Genomic DNA, 22,243 nt, shown 5'->3' with positions numbered 1-22,243 from the left:
CCTTCCTACCTCCTCCAAGTATCTTCTTCCCCATCTTCGTTCCTCTCAACCAATCTCCCTATGGAATGGTCTTGAGGCCCTTCATCATCCTGCTCACCCTCCTCTGGATGCTCTTTAGTTTGATAGTGTCCTCCTTAAATGTGATGTCAGAATCCAACATAATATTCAAGTGTGGTCTGACCAGGGCTGAGAGACAGAGAGACCTCACAGCTCCTGGGCACTACAGGTTGTCATCAGTCTTGAGAAGCAGCTCAATGTGGTGGATGGAGAGTCAGTCTTGAATTTCTAGATAAGTTCTTTGGGACTTTTGAAGCTCAGCTTCTCATCTCTGCCACCTAAACTGTTAGTAATCCCTTATAGTGTGATGGCACCTGCAAGATAGAGCTTGATAAAAATGTTGACAGCATAGGGCTAAGGATGATCTTTGTACCTCTTCACTAGAGATCCCTTTCCAAGTTGACAGCAAACTATGAATAAATGGCTCTTCTTCCACTTTGTCCAGTCATTCAACTGATTTTGAGTTCACTTAATCGAGCTATTGTCTGGACCATATCCTCTCAGAACAATTTGAGAGATATTTTTAAATACTTTGCTTAACCCTAGGCAAACTGTTAACATTCTCTAGAAACCATTCTAGTAACACTGTTGAAATATGTCAAGAGCTCAATCTGTCATGACTTGTCTTTTTTTTTTTTTAAGTTTTAATGATGCCTTTTGTTTTAACATTGTAGACTTAATTCCCTTATCCAGTGAGAAACGTTTATCTCGCCAAAAAAAAAAAAACCAAAAAAACAACCAGCCAATGTCTGACTATAACCATAACATTTTGCTCTCATTTCCCCCCACTTCTCCAATAAAAGAATCAATGTATGTTTCTCACCTCTTCTCTGGAGCTCAGTTGGGTCATTATAATTACACCATATTCATTTTCACTTTATGGTTCTGTTATTGACAGTATTGTAGTCATTGAGTGTTTCATTTTCCTGATTCTAAGGGCTTCCTTCTGCATAGTTTATATAGTTTTTCTGATTCTGTTTTTGTACTTCAGTTTCTTTGGCCATTCCATGGCTACCTTATGGTTATGGAGAACCTGATTTGAAATCCTACCTCTGCCACTTACTGGTTTTGTGATCCTTGAGAAACTTATTTAATTCCTCATTGTTCTAGGCAACTCTTTATATGACTGTCAGTTACAGAAAAGCTGAAAACTTGAATTGATGGAGGAGTTTTCTCATTGGGAGAGTGAGGGACTATATTCATCACCTTCATTGGTAATTTCTTCATCTGAACATGGAGGGACCATATCAGTGCAATTGAAGATCCCATCCTTTTCCTATGAACCATTACTTCATGCTTCTTTTCAGTTGCTTTGGAACCAGTTTGAATCCTTACCATTTTTTTCTTTTTGTTTTGGTGGAAGGATCTGGGCAGGCTGCCTAATTTTTCATGACCCAGTTAACATCGAAGTTTTGCAGTTGGGCTTTTATACTTAATTATCTCTTTTTTCCATTGGATAACAATTCTTCCTTAGAATATATTTTTGTCTATGCCAGGGTCTTTTTCCTCTCATCTTTACTTTTTTTTTTTTCCGGGCAGTGTCTTTTGGCTTCTTTGATGGTCACTTACAAGAAGTATAGCAGGATCCTGACTCAGGAAACAGCCCTCTCTAAGATAATTCAATTCAGTACAGATAGATCTTGGTCAGAAACTTGTATGTAGTACAGAAAGATCTGTATTAGAACAAAGAATGAGGAAAGAAACATTTTGCCTTAGGCAAATTTTGGAGAAGAAAAGAATGGAAACATTTATAGCATAGCATTTTATTCCATCAAGATTGTTTTTCATTAGCCTGGTTGAAAGAAAAATGTAATTTATACTAGGCATTTTCTCAGCCTGATAGAATAAGTTAGTCATTATAAATGTGTGTGTGTGTGTGTGTGTGTGTGTGTGTGTGTGTGTGTGTGTGTGTGTATTTTTTAGGGTGGAGGTCTATACTTCTGAGCTCATAAGGAACTCCTGATATGAAAATTCCCTTCACCAATGTAAATCTACAACTTATTTCTAATTTCATTTTGAAGCACCTCCAATGTGATAGGGGCACTCTGTTAAGAGCCTTACAAATAACTTATTTGATCAGAGAATTTCCTGGGTTACTGAGAAGTTACTCAGTTAATATATGACAGAATGACGACTTAAAACTTAGGTCTTTTGCCTCCAAAGGTGACCTTTTCTCCATCTCACCGCCGCTCTACTTGTCATGCTCTACTTGACAATAAAAATAAAAGAAGAATTTGTAAAGCCTTGGATCACTTATTTCTTGGTAATTGAATAAGGTCAATGGGTTCTTGTGGTGTGCACAGAGAGAGAGAGCCTACCAACCAGTCGTGTCTGAGAATTGAGTCTTAGCCTTGCCATTTGCTTGTTTGACCAGGAGTGAGAAGGGCAGAGTGAAGTCTTTTAATTTCTCTGCCTCAGTTTCCTCATCTTTATAGTGAAAGAGCTGGACTAGACTGAGAAAGGTCTCTTAATGAAAAATAATTTTAAAAATGTTATCAACATGGTTGAAGAAAAAATTCCAAAAGTTCTGATGATCAACTAACTTCTTACTCTTTAGTCTCTGGACTTCAGTTTTCTTTTCTGTGGCATAGTGGAGAGGGCTAGATGTGGAGTCAGGAAAGCTTTCATTCAGAGACCCATAGTAGGGATGCAGCCTGGACCAGCTGGTTAACCTCATTGGTAAAATTACAGGATGTTGTGGGGGTCGAATGAGATGATTAACATAAGCGCTATAAAAACCTTTGCTGTTGTTATCAGAACATGAAGGGTTTGGGTGAGAGCGGCTTCCTTTTTGGGAGTTCAGTGACTGTTAGTTAGCACGTTTATAACTTGGTTCCTTGCCTCCTCTCCCTCTCCCGTGTCCTTGTTCAAGATTTTTCTTCAGAATTTCCATTTCTTCATGTATAAATGTGGGAGATGTCTGTGCCTCCTCAAGGTTTCTTTTTACAGTCAGTTTTTGTGATTTTGAGTCAAAGATGGCTCCACAGTGTCTGTCTAAGAGCCTGGGAGAATGGCAGTACCATTCACGGTCCAATCCTTCAGGGTAAACTAAAAAAAAAAAAGAACTTTTTTTTTTAAAAAAATTGTTTCATGGTATTAGCATGTTAAAGCAACAGATGCTGGAAAGTCTGTTGCCCTCCTTGTTTGGGCTTTGGGGGCTTCTCTACTTGTTAGCCACGTATCATTCTCCCATGCATCTTGGGGCTTGATCACCATGTCAACATGAAGGTTCTTTCATTGTCTGAAACTGCTGCCCCTGACGTGGTTAGTGGGGAGGCGAAGAGCCTGGCCACTTTCAGAACAGGAACCCAGATTTGTTTTGCTAATGGGGTGGCAGGGGTCTGTGCAGAAGGGCCTGAAGACTATACAAGAAGTATTTCTTTCTTCAGCAGCTTTTAGGGGAAGCTATCGAAACTTCCTGAATTCCATTCCCCTGAGGTGACCAGGGTACTGCTTCTTACCCCAAATCCTTCCCCTTGACTCTCCCCCAGCACCTGTTCATCTCAGCACTGCTCCCCCGCTCCCCTGGCCCCTCCAAGTAATGCGGTGAATGGTTTGGGGGCTGGTCTTGTGGAATTCACAGAAAGATTCTGACAGGTGTGAGCTCTGAGGCGGATGGCCTCATCTTTTGGGGAATGGTGCCTTTGTGCTTTGATATCCTTGCTCTAATTTATGTAGAGGCTCTGATTCCTCCTGGAAATTTGTGAATAACTTGTGAATAAAAATAAATGAATAATTCATCTCAGTACCCTGCTCCTCCTGGCACAAAAGAGGGAGAGAGTAAAGGGGGACTGGGGTATTGATTCAATCCCACTGTGCACCAAACGCTGTTGTACCTGAGAGGTCTCTGGGGTTGGATGAGAAAGAGAGATCCCTGTTTTAGGGAAGACTTAGCCCTGCTCTTGGGGATCCCAAACCAGACGGGGGGTAGCACACAAATGCAGCACCACCAACTTACTGGCTCCTGGCTCCTTGGGCCTCTGAGGCCCTCTGGTCTGACCCTTGATTTGATAGCAGGAGGCTCCAGGAGGTTGGGACTTGCCCAAAGTCATGGCAAGCATCAGAGAAGCTTGGCAGTGCCATCCGTTAGCTCCTGGTACACTGTCCCAGAAGTGTGTGAGGGGGTGGCACAGACACGTTTTTGAGGTCCAGGTGGGAAAGGTGCTGAGCAGCAGGGCCCCGAGGGAGGGAAGGCTTCATGAGGGCATTGAAGTGGGCCCCAGAGGGCCAGAGCTGGGCAGTGTGGCTGGAGGCTGGCGAGTGGCCACGGAGCCAATAGGAGGAACGAAGGCTGGTCTCTTGGGTGGTGGTTGCAAGAAACGTTGATAGTTAGGTTTCCACAAGATGTTGTGGTTTCAAGATGGAGGACGATAAAAACACCACTGACCAGTCAGTTTTCTGAAGAAGGAACTAGCCTGAGTGTAGCTCTGGACGAAAGGGGGCCAGGCTAGAAACTGGCCGTGTCAGGGACCAGGAGAAGGACCTTCGCTGCCCTTACTAGGCTCCTTTCATCTCGTCTGACCCACCCTGAGGGGGAGAGATGGCCAGGGAGGGACGGGGTCCAGAAGTAGCATGAAAGAGGAGGGTGAGGAAGAAGGTAATGGGGAGGGGCTAGGGGGGCTGGGGCCTGCAGGGAGGAGGAGGCCTGGCCTTCCAGTATAAACGCTTGTAGAGTTTTACACCCATTTCTACAGGGACCCATTAGAAGTTTCAACTGCTTCTCTCCTCCCAGTCTGTTCCTTCTTGGGCTTCAGAATTTTGTTCCAGAGAGCCTTGAACACCAGTGGGAGGATTTGAACTTGACCAGTAGGCTGGACCCTTAAACCAGCCTGCCCCGACTGAGGGGGGGGCGGCCGGGGTGGGAGCCCCCCTTGTCCCCACGGCGGGGGCCGTGCTGACTTGTGTGGGGCCTGCCTCCTCCGAGAGGGAGTGGGGGATGCTTTCAGGCCTCTGCAACTCTCTGGAGTCCTGGGATGGGGATGTGCTGCCCTCCTCAGGCCGCAGCTTGAACTGACGCAGGCGGGGCGACCCGTCCTGACTTTTCCTCCTGTGCCCCTGCAGAAGTACATCCAGGAAGCCAGGAACATGGGCAGCACCATCCGGCAGCCCAAGCTGTCCAACCTCTCGCCCTCCGTGATCGCCCAGACCAACTGGAAGTTTGTGGAGGGCTTACTGAAGGAGTGCCGCAACAAGGTACGGTCCTGCCGGGGGCACGCGGGGGCGTGGGGGAGAAAAGCGAAACTTGCAGCGATGGGATTCAGCATCTATTAACTCCCTACTGTATGCCGTGCCTTGTGCAACACGAACAAGGCCCGGTGACCCCGGCCTCAGGAGTCTGGGTTTTCTGATCCTGATTGTATTGCACTGATTCACTTCAGTTAACTGAGCATGTGTAAGAAATACCCGCTCCGGGCGAGGCACAGCCCAGGTACTCGGGGACACCAGGATAAGTAGGAAGTAACCTCTGCCCTGAGGAGCGCTGCCCGTCTGGGAGGGGACGCACAGGATCAGTGCCTTCTGGGGAGAGCAAGTTCCTCCGGGATTGTGGGGGAGGAGGAAGGGGTTAATAGCGAGGTGATGAGGAAAGTGCTCTGCTGCAGGGGAAGTGCATGAGGAGAGGAGGAGAAGGGGGTTGGGTTCCCAGTGTGGGACAGACCCAGGGGCCCAGGTGGATGCTTGTTTTAGGGCGCGGCTGTGGGTCCCTATGACTAGAGCGTGATTGTGAAATAAACGCGGCACTCAAGGCTGACGGGGGTCAGATCGTGGGGGACTTGTAAGGGCCAAGGGGAGATCACAGTCCCGGTGACTTCCCATCTTGGGCCATTCTCCTCCCTGCCTTTGCAGACATTTCCCAAACAAGGCTCTGTCCAAAATGCGGGAGCCTTTTTTCTAGCTCTTTTCCTAGCTTGGGATGGCTGGTGTAAGGATTCAGTCTGTCCTTCCAGTCTGCACCTTCTCTCCTCATTCGTCCTTCCATCCAAGAGGCATCGTTGCAGCCCTCCTCTCCAGGCATTAACGGGCACTTTTTAAGTCTTTGTGCTTTTGACTTGCATGGAGTGTCCCTCCCTCCAGTTATGAACCAGAAGCACGATGCCTGCTTATGCTCATTTATTAGCCAGCTCCTTGTCTTTAACAGCTTTGCTCCTGCCCAGTTAGAATTTCAGACACAAAAAGATGCTTACAGTGTATGGTGTTTTGGGGCTTGTTTCTAAAATTTACCTAAAATACTGTATCACTAGAAATTATATTTCCACACCAGGATTATGTCTCTGTCTTTAGGACTTGAAATTAAAACTGTGAAGAAGCATTTCCTTTAGAAGAACCATATAGAAGCTTTTGATTTACACAAACTCATTTTTAAGAATACCTTGTTTATATTTACCCTATGAGATGATGATGATGATGAAGACAAACAAAATCTATTCAAGTTGTTAGCAATGCACAATTGAAAGAATCTCGGCTCCGCAAGTACCTTGGTGGCACGCTGGGGCGGCTCTTGGACAGGCCGATTCCTTCCTTGGGCCTCAGTTTCCTTGTCTCTGATGAAGGTTCTTTCTGTCCCAACGTTTACTACCCCTCTTACACTCAGAGCGGACGTTCAGTTCTCTCAGATCACACAGATGTTGTTTGTTTGCTCAAGTGCTTCCCTTCCCAGATGCTAAAGGGCCATTTCTGTGCCCCGTCACTTTAGCTGGTTTGCTGGATTGGAGGTTCTCACTTTTGTCACTGCCTTCTAGACCAAGAGGATGCTAGTGGAAAAGATGGGCCGAGAGGCTGTGGAGCTGGGCCACGGAGAAGTCAACATCACCGGTGTGGAGGAGAACACCTTGATTGCTAGCCTTTGTGACCTCCTAGAAAGGATCTGGAGCCACGGGCTGCAGGTCAAACAGGTAAAGAAGTGACCTGTTCTGTGTGTCATAGTGAAAGGGACTGGAGCTACAGAGTGCTTTGTGAGTGGGAAAGGCTATTACTGAGTACAGCTGCATGGTCAGGGAGGCTTCCTAGAGGAGACGGCACTTGATTTGGGCTTTAAAGGAAAAATAGGATTTTCCTGAGGAGCAGCGTGAGGCAGGGGATAAAGGGGCAACCTCAGAGTCCATTGGCCTTCCCTAGCTTATGCTCTGCTGACACCATCTCCGAAAACTTGGAGTCACCTCCCTGCCCCTGCCAGACATAGGGAACAACGGGAAAGCTGTTCTTATCATTGATGACACACCACTTCTTGGTTTGCCCAGTAATTTCTCATTCTCATTTGATCTCACTGCATTTCTAGGAGGTGACTAACAGAATATTCCCTTTTAAAAATGGGAAAAATGAGGCTTGGTTCTGGGGGCCCCCATGGGGTCATATCACCAGAATTTTGTCAGAGGACCTGGCTGGCCCTGCATTGGGCAGCAGAAAGTTTGAGTCTCTGTCTGCACAAGCCCGTCACCTCCACGGGCACCACTCATGGGCCGGCGGCAATGCCCAGGACTGAACTCACATGGGCGCTTTGCTTTGAGCTGGATTAGGATTAGGGTGGAAGCAGACATTCAGTCTTTTAAGTGCATCCCTTTCGATGCAGAATCTCATTTTCTTACCTCACAGCCTCTAGAAAGTCTGGTGAAGTCTTCCTGTTGCTAGTATGTTAAGTGGGATTACTCTATGACTAGGTAGGAATTTCGGAGCTCACTGACTACCAGATTTATCTCCCCAAGTTGTGCTTCGGATTAGCCGAGGTGATTTATAGGGCCCCTCCCAGCTCACATTTCTTCTCTTTTGAGCCCGTGATTAAGCTTGAGATAAGCCTTCCAGCTACATCCTGGGAGGGGAGCCCAGCCTCCACTCCCTGAATAGTTGAGCAGTCACACTCCATGGCTGCCAGAAAGAATCTTGGGTCTGTGGATAATCGCCAGGGATAGAAACACCCTAGGAAGGAGGGAGAGACAGAGAGAGACAGAAAGACAGAGACACAGAGAAAGAGAGACCGAGAGAGACAGAGAATGAGACACACACATACACACATGTGGACGAGCATATATATATACACATACACGTGTGTGTGTGTAGGTGCCCTCACACTGCACCCCGCCGATGCCCTGAGTGACCGACTGGGATGGCTCACTCCCAACTCTATCTCCTTTACCAGACTCCACATTTCCCACCTATCCCAGCGGACTCCAGGAAAGGCCTGCGTAAGCCCCTCTGCTTGCTGGCCCATTCACAGTCACGGGGTTTTTAGAGCTAGAGGGGCTTCTAGTCTGACCTGCCCAAAAGGAGCCCCCAGAGTATCGTGGTCCCCTACCTCCATTTGGAAGGGCTTCCCTGGATTCTAGGGGAGAATGTGTGCACAGCCACTAAGGCCAGGGCGGGAGCCGAATTTCCTTTGCCAGGATTGGGATTTTCTGAGCTCAGGTTTCCACTCAATTCCAAAGAAGCCTCGGGTTCTTCTCTTGCTCTTTGTAGTTTGGAAATTAAGCTCTTGCCTCTGCTCTTCCATCCTTCAGGGGAAGTCTGCCTTGTGGTCCCACCTGTTGCATTATCAGGAAAATCGGCAGAGGAAGCTGACGTCAGGAAGCTTGAGTACCTCAGGTGAGGGGGTTTCTTCTCCTGGGGAAGAGTCTGCTGTTTACTAGGAACGTGAGGGTGGCTCAGACCCTCACCACCCTGGGCCTCCTAGCCCTCCCCCGCTTCAGTCCTCTCATCACCTCCCTGAGTCATGGACAAAAACCACAAGGAAGGCTGGGCCTTCCAGGGCCCTTCCAGGTCCAGACTCTGATCCCAGGGATTCAGAGGAGGGATATTTCTTTTGTCATTCTTTCCCCAGGGCTTAGCCTGGTGCTTGTGACTCAGTAGGTGCTTCATAAATGCTGATTCATTGGGTTGAACCCCTTAGATAAAAGACTCCAAATCAGCCAGACATCTATGAAATGTGTTCTGAATCCTAGGATACAAGAATGAGATTCACTGGCACTGCCTGCTTGTGTTTTGTATAATTGTGGGATAATTCTAATAATATTGGTAGTATTGTATCAACAGTATTAGTAGGCTAATAGAAAGTAAGAAGGAGATATCCATTCCAGCCCTGACTTCATGGAGGGGCAGTGCCCAGAGCCTGGCCTTGGAGTCTGGACAGCCGAGCTCAAATCTGCCCTCAGACACTCACCAGCGGTTTGGTCCTGCCAAGTCACTTGATATGTTTTAGTCTCAGTTTCCTCCTGTGTAAAATGGGGATGCTGTTATCATCCCCAATCTCTCAGGGGTATTGTGAGGATTAAAGTACCGTATAACACTAGGTACCACCACCATTCCTGTTGCTGCTATAGCTACTATTATTATCATTATTAATGGAGGGTTGGGGAGATACTTTATGTACATAACAATATGAGAGAACAGAAGGGGGCAAAGGATTTGTCATGCAGACACAGTCTAGTCTAAGAAAGTTTGAGGGTGGAGAGGAATTTACCGGGGAGACAAGGGATAAGGGGAGATTTCTTGGAGAAGGTGACCCCTGAATCAGACCCTGAAGGTGGAGAGAGATTGCAGCAGGTGGGAGGGAGAGTTCTTTCTTGGGACGAGGAGTTGCCTGTGCGAATGCTTCCCAGGTGGGTGGAAAGTAGAATGAGATCAGGGACTGATGGATGAGCTAAGTCCTGGAAGGGTGGACAGAGAACGGGAGATGAGAAGGACAGGTAGGGTGGAGGAGACTTGGAATGCTAAAGGATTTAGTCGTGCTGTACCAAGGGGGTGAGGTGGGAGGTCTGCCCATCAGGAATAGGCAGGAGCCGGACAGGAGGTGTTGTGGAGGAAGGGGTCGGTAAAACACACAGCAAACACAGTTTGCAGAGTAGATGGACAGGATACACATGGTGAGCAGTGACTTGCCCTTCAGAGCTCTTTGGGCTTCTTGCTTTTAGGGATACTACTGGACTCGGAGCGGAGGAAGAGTGACGCCAGCTCGGCTATGCCGCCCCTGAGGATCTCTCTCATCCAGGACATGAGGTCTGTTTGCATTCCCAAAGGGCCGGGCGCACAGGACTTAGCGTTCTGTCCACCACTGGGCATCTGATGAGCCCAGTCGCCTCTTAATTTCGTGAGGCTTTTGTAGGGTTCTGCAGGTATTTGGGAGGTTTTGTTTTGAAAATTTCTTCAATTGTGCTATAAAAGAGCAGGTTCCCCCAAGACTTTGGCTTTTAGGAGCATCTTTGAGCCGCCAAAGTAGGGGCCGCTTATGGCAGTATCTCGTAGCCTGCAGCCCCAGAGGAGCTTGAGAGAGTGGGACTATTGCTGGCTGCTGCCTCTGCCCGCCCTCGGGTGACCGCTGAACTGGGTCCCCATTCTTTCTAGGCACATCCAGAACATTGGGGAGATCAAAACGGACGTTGGCAAAGCCAGGGCCTGGGTCCGGCTGAGCATGGAGAAGAAGTTACTTTCCCGGCACCTGAAGCAGCTGCTCTCAGATCACGAGCTCACCAAGTAAGAACCCGTGTGTCCCCTCATGGAGGGAAGGCAGACGATGGGTGTGTGTCTGTAATAGCAGGAGGATGTGCTTGGAAGGCCATGATTGAGCTCTTCAGGGGCCCAGCAGACTCTACTGCTGCATTACCCTTGGGCTTCTAGGTTTTACGGTGTCCCCTCCTTTCCTTCCATAGCCCATTCACAATGAATTCTGCCCCAGAATTCTTTTTTTTTTTTTTTTTTTTTTGCTTTGTCCAAGCAGAAATTCAGATGTGTGTATTATTGACCTAACTTCCACAGGAATACTATGTAAATCGTTAGATTGATCTTTAAGAATTAAAATCAACATGGTTGGGTAGGTCTTTGTAATCTAGATGAAAATTCAGTTCACTAAGTTCATATTTATAAGGTATTCGGGGTATATGGCAATGAGCATCTCAATCTTAGGAAATGAATTGTTGGAAAGGTTTCAAATTCTTGAATTTTGGGGGGTGGAGAATAAAGACTCTGGGACTCTGAAAGGCATAGTTAAAAACAGTTCTACATCATACTTATCTAGTGACGGTCCAGTCTTTGCTTGGTGACCTCCTGTGAAAGGGAAACCACTACTGCCGCTCCCAGGTACCCCTTTCTGCTTGTGGCTGTCTATGGATATTCAGAAGTATTGCCTTAGAAAACTCAAATTGGACTCTTTTACAATTCCCCCTATTGTTACTTTTTTTTTTTTTGCCACCTGGGACTTAGCAGAACAAATCTAATCCATCTTCCATGATAAAGCCCTCAAAGAAGGCAAAAGTTATGGAGTAAAATTTGAAGGTGGCCTAGGCTGTTGAGGGTGAGGAGAATAGTCTGTTGCATGATGATTGGTGGAAGGAATTAGGGGTATCAAAAGATCTTCCCAGGCAGGAAGTGGGGCCAAATCTGAGAAAGTGAAATTTAATACAGAGAAATATAAAATCTTCCACTTGAACTCAAAAAATCACCAGCTTCTTCAATTATAAGATGGTGGAGATACAGCATCTCATCTGAAAAAGGATGGAGGGATTTTAGTGGCCCAGAAGGGCAGTACACGTCAACAGTGGATCACTAGTGGCGTCTTCAGCTGTCTCAAGAGAAATACAGTCTTCAGGACCAGGGAGACAGTAGCTCTCGCGTGTTCTTCCTTGGTTAGATCACCTGGGATACTGTGTCCAGTTCTGGGGATCACATTATCCTTCCTCCTTCAGCTTGCCCAGTCCCTGGGCTCTCTTGAGCCCCCCCATCTTCTTAAGGCTCATGTGTGGCCTTTCCTTGGCAGGAAGTTGTACAAACGCTATGCTTTCCTGCGCTGCGACGATGAGAAGGAGCAGTTCCTGTATCACCTCCTGTCCTTCAATGCTGTGGACTACTTCTGCTTTACCAACGTCTTCACGACAATCAGTGAGTAGCTCTCACCTCCCACTCCTGCTCTGCTTTCCTGGGAGAACTTTTTGGAGACATCTCTCTCATCCTTTTTTTCTTCTTTTTCTGAGACGATCCATTTCCTATCCCTTTTAGTTATTTTGTGTTGATCTTTTGAATTTGTATGTGTATTTTTATGAGTGTGAGGCTGTGTGTGTGTAGGTAGATTATAGAGGTGCATTGTGGTATATACATGTGTGTACCCGTGTAAGTATGTATTCCTGTGTGAGTATGTATGTGGGTGTATATGTACATGTATTGTGAGGTGCATGTTTATATACACACACACACACACACACACACACACACACACACACACACACACACACACACACACACACATTTGCCATTTCTGGGTGGGAGGGAACTGCTGTTTGACCCTGAAGCTGTTTGGCTTGTTCCAGGGTGGGAGCATAACCCTCGGGGTCAGCATGCAGCCAGTATGACCCTCTTTGTTTCACAAAGTAGTTCAGGTCACTATTAATACCTGCCTGGAGGCACTTAAAGCCTTGGGACAGAGAAGATGACAAAGTGGGAGGACCAGACCCTTTAAAAGCATGTGATAGACCCCTCCCATTCTGCAGAAAAGTATCCTGTGGCCCTGGCTTCTCCAAGGAAGGCTTGGATGACTCTGGCCTAAAGGGGAATGATTGCTCCCCAATGGGATATTGGGAAGGAGGCAGGGGAGACAAGTTCTACTCAGTTTTTGTTCTGTAAAAGGAACAGGATGTTCTGAGGATGAAATGAGATGATGAGAGAATATTTTGGAACCCAAGTTCTAAGTCAAGTAAAGAATAGTAACAGCATTATTCATATTATTTGAGGACTAAATTATCCACTGACTTCTGGAACTCAAAGTAGGTATTTGAATCCTAAAATCTGCAGGCTCTGGAGGCAGACTGTAGCAAAAGGGTTTTTGACCTAGAGCCTGAGCTTAAAGTAAGAGGTGGGGAGAGAGAGCACCTATATATATACACACATATAAAATATATGCACATACACTTATAGTTCTTCATTGTATTTCCACATCATTGGTTTCCTTTGTAATCCTTGGTGTTTTATGTTAGACATTTAAAAAATATTATTCTGAGAAGGGGGTCTGTAGGCTTCCAAGCCCAAAGGGGTCTATGTCACAGAAAAGGTTAAAAACAATTAAAAACAACAAACTCTCTTGTGTTTTTCCTTCGGAATCAGCAGAATTCTGCCTTTTCATCCCTGTTCCCAGTGAGGAAGCTCCTAGTTTGTCCCAGATGTTACCTGGTGCTGAAGAGTTTTGGGAGCCCAGGAATGCTAGGCTCTGTGACCCCTGTGATATGTCCCTGGAGTGACCTTTAAGTTCTAACGTCCTGTTTTAAAACATAACTAGAAATAAGAATTCACTAGCATTTATGGAGTGCTTTCAGGATTTCAAAACACCTTCGGAGTCCAGGATCAATGTTGTCTAGTTGGAAGAGACCATAGAGGTCATGTGGTCCAGCCTCCTCATTATATAGATGGGAAAACTGAGGCCCAGGGAAATTAAGTTTAACTTATGGTAGCATAGGGAGTAAGCATCAGAGGTGGAATTTAAATCCAGGTCTTCAGACTCTCAATATTATTTGATTCTCCTCACAATCCTGAAAAGTTGATGCTCTTATCACCCCCATTTTGCAGAAGAGGAATCTAAGATGAGGAGGCCAGATGACTGGCTAGGTTCATACAGTTAGTAAGATCAGAAGCAGGATTTAGCACAGGTCCCCCGGCTCCTAGTTCAGCATTCTATCACTACCCCACGGTCTCTCCCCGACATGAAGCTGGGGAAAGTCAGAGGCGTTCTTCCCCGTGGCCCGCTGCTTTGAGTCAGACCTAGGTGACTGCGTGGGGCAGGTGTTCCCAAGAGAACTACTCCTTGGCTTCTCAGTTCTGGGTTTGGGCCGTTGTAGCTGAGGCCTCCCACACCCCGAGAACCGCTGGGGCTCTTTGCTTTCCCTTCCTACTCAGCCACATGGGTGGGGACCTTTGGGAGCAGCCGAGAGGGGCAAGTCACTGGGGGAGGCAGGCAGGAGAGATGAAGGGCTTTCCCACACAGGAACCATCAAGCGATATAAAAACGGGCCCTATCTCCATCATCATTGGTGATGGGCAGGCAGCAGCTACAGAGCAGGGACCTGAGGATTGCTGGGCCTTCCTTCAGCCCGGCCTTAAGTATCCCTGTGGTTTCTCCCCGCAGTGATCCCGTACCACATCCTGATTGTCCCCAGCAAGAAGTTGGGCGGCTCCATGTTCACAGCCAACCCTTGGATCTGCATCTCAGGAGAACTGGGGGAGACGCAGATCCTGCAGGTCCCCAGGAACGTGCTGGAGATGACCTTTGAGGTATGTCCTCGCCCAGGGGAAGAGCTCCAAGGCCTCAGGTTCTTTAGTTTAGCCCTCTCCGTTCACAGAAGAAACTGAGACCCAGAGAGATCAGGAAAAAGGTGGTCTGCTGAGCTCCATGAGTTTATGGTTCTTTTATAAAGTCGTCTGTAGAGACCAGTGACATGTTTCTGCCTTGTGCGGCCCCTGAATCTCCTCCTCCCCCTCCTCTCCCCATCCCCTTCTTAGGAGAGGATTAGAGATTGAGAAAAATCATTTCCATCAGTTGATTCTAAAAGTTCATTTCTGTCTAGTTAGGACTGACATAAAGTAACACAACGTCACGGACAAATTATTCCATGGGTATGATCCTCATACTATTTGTGCACATACTTACATAAATATCCGACACAGCACACCCCGACACACAAGCCCTGCAAGAATTAATCCCAAGTATGGGTATCTACATGTGGGCGTACTGGATGTCTCTCACACACTTTGCACAACATCAGTGACCCCGAAAACTCGGTCTCTGTTTGGATCAGAAGGTGGGGCTAGGCCTGGGTGGCTGCTGGGAAGGCCCTCAAGAGCCTTGCTAAAAGGTGCTCCGGAACCACGTGTGGCCTGGTCAGGGCTTGGTCAGGGAAGCCTCCTTTCTGTGCTTTCTGCTGTATCACTGACTCCCTTTCTCTTTTGGACTCGGCAGTACCAGAACTTGGGGAAGCTCACCACGGTCCAGATCGGCCATGATAACTCGGGGCTGTACGCCAAGTGGCTGGTGGAGCACGTGATGGTCAGAAACGAGATCACGGGACACACATACAAGTAAGCGAGTGCCCAGCCCCGCTCTCGAGGGTGGCCGTGAGCTGTTGGGCTGAGCCCACGTAAACCGGAGGGAGAGGGAGGCGCTGGCCGTGTGCCACACGCGGAGGCCGGCCTCGAGACACTGCCGCCGCCGCGTTCCCTCACTTACAATAAGGGAATGTTACTGTTCACGCTGTTTGCCTCACTGGGATAGCATGAGGGAAGTGGTTGTAAACCTTAAGTCACTGCTGTTGTTCTCCAGGGCTAAGGAAGGTTTGCTTCCTCCTGGAGGCAGGAGCCAGAGGGGCGGGGCCCCAGCGTGTCCATGCCTGTGTGTGTGGGGGGGTGCGTCTCCCTTGTGACTCTGGCCCTGCGTGACTGTGTCCCCAGGTTCCCCTGTGGCCGGTGGCTGGGGAAGGGCATGGACGATGGCAGCCTGGAGAGGGTCCTGGTCGGGGAGCTGCTCACCTCTCACCCCGAAGCTGACGAGAGGCAGTGCCGAACCCCGCCCCTGCAGCAGTCGCCCAGCATGATCCGGAGGCTGGTCACCATCTCCCCCAGTAACAAGCCGAGTGAGTTGGAGGGCAGGGCTCTGGCCCTGGGCAGGCGGGTCAGCACCAGGCACTGTGCCCTTTCCTGCGGGCAGCCCGTCCAGAGGGTCTCCTGCCCTGGTCTGCAGGCCCCCCTCCCCTCTCCCAGTAGGGATCAGAGCCCCGGAGCTGCTTTCCCTCTTTCCCAGACAATGCCTGCTTTTCCTTCTGTCAGCCTTCAGCATAAAAACTCTTTATCCGTTTACTGAGGATGGATGGTGAACCCTCTGTCCAAAGGCCTTGAAGAGGAGGGCTCAGATTTCTGGGTGATTGGAGGGGACCCTGCACAGAGGCAGCGGGATGGCTTCCTTGATCTCTTCCCCTTCCTTTGAGCCCCACCTGCAAGGCTGTGGGCTGACGGGCGGCTCCTTGTCTTTAGCCCTGTTCTGGTCCATGGCACGGCTTGGCTGACCTTTCTCACCGGTGGTCTGTGCTGCAGAACCTTCTCCCCTTTGTGGAAGTTCTGGCCTCCCTTGGATCTGGTGCCTTTGTCTTAGACAACGGGGCCCTAGTCCTCTGTTGGGGGAAAGGGGGAGAGGAAATAAGGAGGAAGACTAGGAGGAACCTTGGGTTTGCTTCTGTCTTATGCAGAGTTAAACACGGGGCAGATCCAGGAGTCCATTGGGGAGGCCGTCAATGGCATTGTCAAGCACTTCCATAAGCCGGAGAAAGAGGTGAGACTTCCTAGGACCCAGGGCAGGAGGAGGGAGGGAGGAGTCCGAGGTTAGAGGCCTGCCTTTGCCCCGGGCTGGCGTGGACCAAGGGCCTTCACCTGGAGGTGCCTCCTTTTCTACTGAGCCTCCATTTCCCTCCTCTATAAAACTTGATGCACTACATGTGTTTTCTCCCAGCGTGTAGCTCTCGGGAGGCTTACAGGGGTCATAGTAAGACCCCGGCCATGGAACTGTTAGCACTGCTTGTGCTGGGGCAGCTCACATTGGGGGGTGGGCCGTTGGGGGAAGAGAGGTCCTCAGAGAAGGAGACAAGACTGCGGAGTCCCAGGAGCCACGGCATCCCCTCTCCCACTCTGGCCCTGTCCCTCTTTGCCCCACCTAGAAGTTCATTCATTTCCCAGCCCTCCCTGTGTCACGGCCTTGTGGCCTGGAGGCTGCTATAAGCTTAGGGGGGCACTGGGCCTCTTGCTGGGGGTGGCTCCCCGAGAGGACGAGGCGCTCCTAGAACCCCGGAGCTTTGTGATTACTTTGCAGCGCGGCAGCCTGACGCTCCTGCTCTGTGGCGAGTGCGGCCTGGTATCTGCCCTGGAACAAGTTTTTCAGCATGGATTTAAATCTCCCCGGCTCTTCAAAAACGTCTTCATCTGGGATTTTCTGGGTGAGTGGGAGCAGGGGGAAGGGGAAAGTAGAAGGGAGAGGGCACTGCCTCCCCACGGACCCCTCCCACTCAGCCAGTACCAACCGCAGTTGGGGCATTGTGGGCTCCAGAGGTCAGAACTGGCATCATGTGTGAGCCCCAAATGCAGGAGTGAGAACGACTTAGGGGGAGGCGGGAGAAAGAGCGGTTATTGGGAGGCAGCTTGGCCCAGTGTCAGGCAGAAGTTCATAACAATTGGACGGATTTTGCAGTGAAACAGGCTGCTTGTTATTGGGAATGTTCAAATGTTGGGCAAGTTGTAGAGTCTTAATGGGAATGTCCAGGCTGAATGTCTTCTGAGGCTCCTCCGTGGCTGGGACTTTGAGGCCACGGGGTAGAATACTCAGCCCCCGCACTCCCCCACTGACCCTAAAACCTAGGAGCCAGCGGTGGTCCAAGGCAGAACAGTGGGGGGGTCCCCCATGAAGATGGAGCATCTGTGACACTTACGTCTCGGGGTGTGCGTGTGCTTAGGAAAGGGGTGGGGCTCTGGCGTCCAATTTTATTCTCTAGAGAGTTCCATGAATAGGGCTCATCAAAAGTACAAGAGAAGGTCCCGGAAGGCAGGGCTGTCCCCTGGTGATTTGTAACCCCAGGACCTGGCAGAGTTCCCTCGGCCGAGATAGCTGAGACGCGGAATTGGCCCGATCCATCCCCAGGGGTCCCGTCTGGGCAGGAGGTGCCCTGCTCGGCAGGCACTGAATCCGTGTGGGCGGTTTTACTGAATTGGAACAGCAGCATTTTTTTCCACTCAGTTCTTCCCCCTCCTCTTCATTCCTCCAAACGGGGACAGGTGCTTTGGCCTGGGCACCCGAAGGCCTGGGATCCCTGGCCACGCCCCTTCCTTCTGTGACCCCGGGCATCGTGCCTTCCGTGGGCCTCAGTGTCTCTGCTGGAAAATGAGGGGTTGGGACTCAGGGAGCTCAGAGGCCTCGAGAATTCAGTGCTAACGCTTTATGCTTCTGAGCTTCTTTTAGATAGAAAATGTTTCCCTAACTTTGAAAATTAGGAGCAGGATAGCCCAAAGTATTTGAAGTCAGTTCAATAGAATTATTACCTACTCACTGTGATTCCATCTAGCCGTTCAAAGAGCTCCCCGGGGGCGTTGGCCCTGGAGCACCCTCCCTGTCCTCAAGGAGCTCACACTCTGCTTGGGGGGGCGGTGCCCCCCACTGCAAAGTCTCCACACAGTCAGCACACGAGGGCCAGGGCGCCTGTCTAAAGCACACAGCGGCCATCGTTGTTCCAGTCAGCTCCGTGCCATGCTCAGTTAGGAGAGCGGTGGGAGACACCGGGTGGAAGAAGGGGCAGGGACAGACCAGGCTGAGGGCCCCGGGCAGCGGGGGTCTGGCCGTCGGCCTCTGGCGGGGTATCCCGGGGGTGTCCTGATCCCGAGGAATGTCTGTGCTGAGGTCAAATCCCTCTCCTCCTTTTTAAAGAAAAAGCACAAACCTACTACGAGACCCTCGACCAGAGCGACCTCGTACCCGAGGAGAACTGGCAGACGAGGGCCCGAAACTTCTGCCGCTTCGTCACCGCCATCAACAATACCCCCCGCAACATCGGCAAAGATGGCAAGTTCCAGATGCTGGTGTGTCTGGGAGCCAGGTACGCCCTTGCCCAGCTGTGTGCCCCTCTCCCCTGCCCCCGCCCTGGGCCGTATCCTGGCAGCTCCGTGCCTATGGGCCAGGCTCAGACTTCCGCAGCTCAGTGGTCAGCACCTGTGTCCTCCGAGGCTGGAAAAGTGCTCCTGCCAGCGCTCCTTGGGTCAGGGGTTCTGGCCGCCTCTGAGCCGGCTTGCCATGGCGCCCCTTATCCACATGGGCAACGCCTCTGCTATAGTGCAGGCGGGAGGGCACAAGGTGGTCGGCCCAGGAGGCGCCTTCTCCTGCCGGGCCTTCCCTGGCTCTGTGGCAGTCAGCCCTCCCCAAGAAAACCATCCACAGAGCTGGAGGCCAGCCTCCACTGCCAGGGGGCAGGGGGCCCGTCCGGGCTCTCTCAGCCCCTCTCTCTTTCCTGGTTCAGTGTGCCCGTCGCCATCCTTCATTATTTCTCATGAGTTGTGGTTCCTACACTCTGGCCTCCTGGCCTCCACCAGGGCTTTGGCCCCTTGTCCTGCTGATTTGAGACTGGGGTTCTGCTGGAACTCTATTCCCAGAAATCAGCCGGAGTCAGGATCACTAAACATCTTTATTCTTGATCTTTTATAGTGAAGGTCAAGGGGTTAGGCCTAGCTACCTCACACACACCTTCCTCCCTCAAATGGCCACAGAGACTGACTCAGCGTCAGCATCTCAATTCCTCCTCCTCCTCCTCCCCCCACACACATCACTTCTCCCCCTTTGTCCCACCAATCAAGTCAGCACAGAACAGCTGGGGAGGGCCAACCTTCAAACAAGTTATAGGGAACTGTCCAATTGGCAATTAGTCTCACGTGCTTCATTATCCAAGTGCATTGCTCAGTTCTAGCCCTTTACAGGGTTCCATGATGTGCAGCCCCTGAGGGCCCCTAGGAGACCATTTGTGTCTGAAAAGGATGCTGGGGGGAGCAGCTCGGGGTCCCCAGGAGCCTGGGCCTCCCCAGCTCCTGTCCCGCTGCTGCTGCTTTTTGCCAGGCGGTCGGGGCTAAGGGACTTGCCCAGGTCACTCAGCCCCTCCTGATTCCAGGCCTGGCGCTCTGTGCGCCGCCCCCCCCCTCTGCGCCTGCCAGCTTCAGTCTTCTTCTGTTCTGCCGTCAGCCATGGGCTCCTCTTGCTGGGGCCCGAGTGAGTGAGGGCCTTGTTCCCTTCCTTCGTCTCCTGTGCGGGAGGATCAGGCTTCCGTTTCTCTGCCGAGCCTGGGGACAGATGGCAGCCCACTTGTGTCCGAGAGCCCTCTCTGCCAGAAAGCTCCTTGCTCTGCTGGCGAACCTCTGCCCACCTCGTTCGGCTCCTTGTCAGCTGAGAGACACGCCACAGCTGGGCCCTTCTTTTAGGCCTCCCAGCCCGATGGGTCCGGGTGGGAGACTTGGTGTGTTCCATTAACGTGGCCTTGAAAATAAGCTCTCAGGAGCCTTCTGCTCCTCCCTCCCTCTGGACAAAAACCCAGCCCCTGAACAGCCCCCTTCTGGGGGCTTTCCTCCTGTCCTCAGGAAGTCCCACCCGTGGGAGGATTCGCACTGTGGCCTGCTGAGGCTCTAATCCATTCATTGTCTCTCTCTCTCTTTTTTCCATGCTTTTCCCGGGTGGACAGAGATCACCTCTTGCACCACTGGATTGCCTTGCTGGCTGACTGTCCCATCACAGCACAGATGTACGAAGACGTGGCGCTCCTCAAGGACCACACGCTTGTGAATTCCTTGATCCGGGTCCTGCAGACTTTGCAGGAGTTCAATATCACACTGGAGACATCCCTGGTCAAAGGGATAGACATCTGACCCCGTTCTGGGGCGAGGGGTCATCGTGGGAGCCTCGGGAGTGCCGGGGCCCAGCCCCATGGACCCTGCCCGGGCACGGCCTCCCCCAGAGGCTGGGGAACCCGCAAAGAACTCGGACTTTGCATCCTGACAGAGACTCCGGGCCTAGTGTAGGAAACGGATAGGAGGTGTACACTCGATGTAAAAAAAAAAGAGGATTTTGGAATAAATAATCTATTTTAGAGTCTATTTGCAGAATTGCTTTCACACTTTCATGTGAAAGAGAGTGAGGGAAAAGATGAGTCTTGAGCAGCTTATTTTCAAGCTGTGGTATTTTCCATACGTCCGGTGACCCTTTCGGTGTCCTTGGAACTCAGCCTTCAGCGGGCCTCTGGGCCTGAGAACTCAGCGGCCGCGTCCCACAGTTGGTGTCTGTGAGAACATTCGCCTTCTGTCCGGCCCTCGGAGGGCCGGGCGTGACCCTGGCCAAGCGAAGGCCTCATTTCTTCATCTGTCCAGGGAGCGGCTGGACCAAGCGACCCCAAGGTCCTCCAGCCCCTCTTCCCGTGACCTCTTCTCCACTCGCCGCAGCACCACCCAGGGCTTGGAGGGATGGGCAAGGCCCTGGCCCCCGCCGGGCTTTGCTCTGAGTCCCCTCCGCCCTCGTCCTTTCCTTTTGGTTGTCAGTATTATTTGAGGAGGAAGGAATGCCCCAGGCCCCTGGGGCAGAGCGTGGAGCCGCGTTTCTCCGGGCGCCTGCTCAGGAGGAAGCTCAGCATGGTTTGGACCTCCGCGTCATGGTCTCTAATTTTTCATTTTATTTATTTAACCTTCCGTTGTGTGTTTTGTAAATTGTCTTCTTTTTTTTTGAGAGGAAGGCCTCTTCCAGTCTAACCACTCTGTTAGTGTTTCTTAGCGGCTGTGCCATTTCTGTTGTTTTGGGCAGTTTTAGAAACCAGTGGTCATACAGCCCACATAAATAAAACACCTGGAAATGATACGTGCCTCGAGCTTGTTGGAGGGGAGCGAGGGAGCGGGCGGCGCTGGGAAAGGCCAGGATCTGCTCTCCTCCCTCCCTGCTCAGGGCAGTTCCAGAGCCGCAGCCCTCGGCCCCGGAGGGCCAGCTGGTTGGAGCTGGGCTTTGGGGGTCAGGCGCAGAGAGACCAAATCCCAGCTCTGGCGTGGCTGAACTGGGCAGCTCTTCTTCACAACATAGATAATAAATTTAGCATCACCAAAAAACCCTAGTGAACTTTATTTATTTTTTGAGGCTGGGGTTAAGTGACTTGCCCAGGGTCACACAGCTAGGAAGTGTTAAGTGTCTGAGACCAGATTTGAACTCAGGACCTCCTGACTCCAGGGCTGGGGCTCTATCCACTGCGCCACCCAGCTGCCACCCTAGGAACTTTAGAGCATCATAAAAACGAACTGTTATTAGCAGCAACAGTTGAGATGTCCAGAAAGAGAAGGACGAGACAAGTTAAAATGTGATAAATGCATATGGGTTTGAGAAGGACAGGGGTCTCCCCTCCTTGGGGAGGGGGGCAGAGGAGCTGGACTTGATCCTGTTCCTGGAGAAAGCAAAAGAGGGTGTGAATCTTGCTGCTCTTGAAGGACTGAGGGCTCCTGGAGTGTTGGGGTGCTACAGGTTCCAGAAGTGGCAGCAGACAGTCTAGCTGGAGATAGCTTTCTGTAGGGCAGGAGCCCTGGACTCGAACTTTAAATCAGTCCTGGACCTTAGTTCTGCTATTTCACTTTTGGGCTACATCTATCCATTTAGGTCACAGACTCGAACTCGGAGCTCAGAGGGATCTTA

The 22,243-nt window shown here is 50.5% G+C and overlaps 1 protein-coding gene across 3 annotated transcripts in view; it reads left to right on the top strand.

Moving 5' to 3' along the window:
* Positions 1–21,425, top strand: part of DENND5A (DENN domain containing 5A) — an 88,031-nt gene extending 66,606 nt beyond the window's left edge. For all 3 annotated transcript variants that reach the window (XM_074274859.1, XM_074274858.1, XM_074274860.1), the window contains 13 exons: positions 5,119–5,250; positions 6,795–6,947; positions 8,544–8,628; positions 9,954–10,038; positions 10,384–10,512; positions 11,792–11,913; positions 14,144–14,289; positions 14,975–15,093; positions 15,463–15,644; positions 16,254–16,336; positions 16,871–16,994; positions 18,473–18,641; positions 20,265–21,425. In XM_074274859.1, the coding sequence (XP_074130960.1) occupies positions 5,119–5,250; positions 6,795–6,947; positions 8,544–8,628; positions 9,954–10,038; positions 10,384–10,512; positions 11,792–11,913; positions 14,144–14,289; positions 14,975–15,093; positions 15,463–15,644; positions 16,254–16,336; positions 16,871–16,994; positions 18,473–18,641; positions 20,265–20,448 (1,713 nt within the window). In that variant the 3' untranslated portion in view covers positions 20,449–21,425. The remainder of the gene's footprint in view (positions 1–5,118; positions 5,251–6,794; positions 6,948–8,543; positions 8,629–9,953; positions 10,039–10,383; positions 10,513–11,791; positions 11,914–14,143; positions 14,290–14,974; positions 15,094–15,462; positions 15,645–16,253; positions 16,337–16,870; positions 16,995–18,472; positions 18,642–20,264) is intronic.
* The last annotated feature ends 818 nt before the right edge of the window (positions 21,426–22,243 follow it).

The sequence above is a fragment of the Sminthopsis crassicaudata genome, chromosome 6 (genome assembly GCF_048593235.1).
Source record: "Sminthopsis crassicaudata isolate SCR6 chromosome 6, ASM4859323v1, whole genome shotgun sequence".
Classification (NCBI taxonomy): domain Eukaryota; kingdom Metazoa; phylum Chordata; class Mammalia; order Dasyuromorphia; family Dasyuridae; genus Sminthopsis; species Sminthopsis crassicaudata.
Note: the sequence above shows the minus strand (reverse complement) of the source record. Positions and strands in the feature narration are given on the sequence as shown.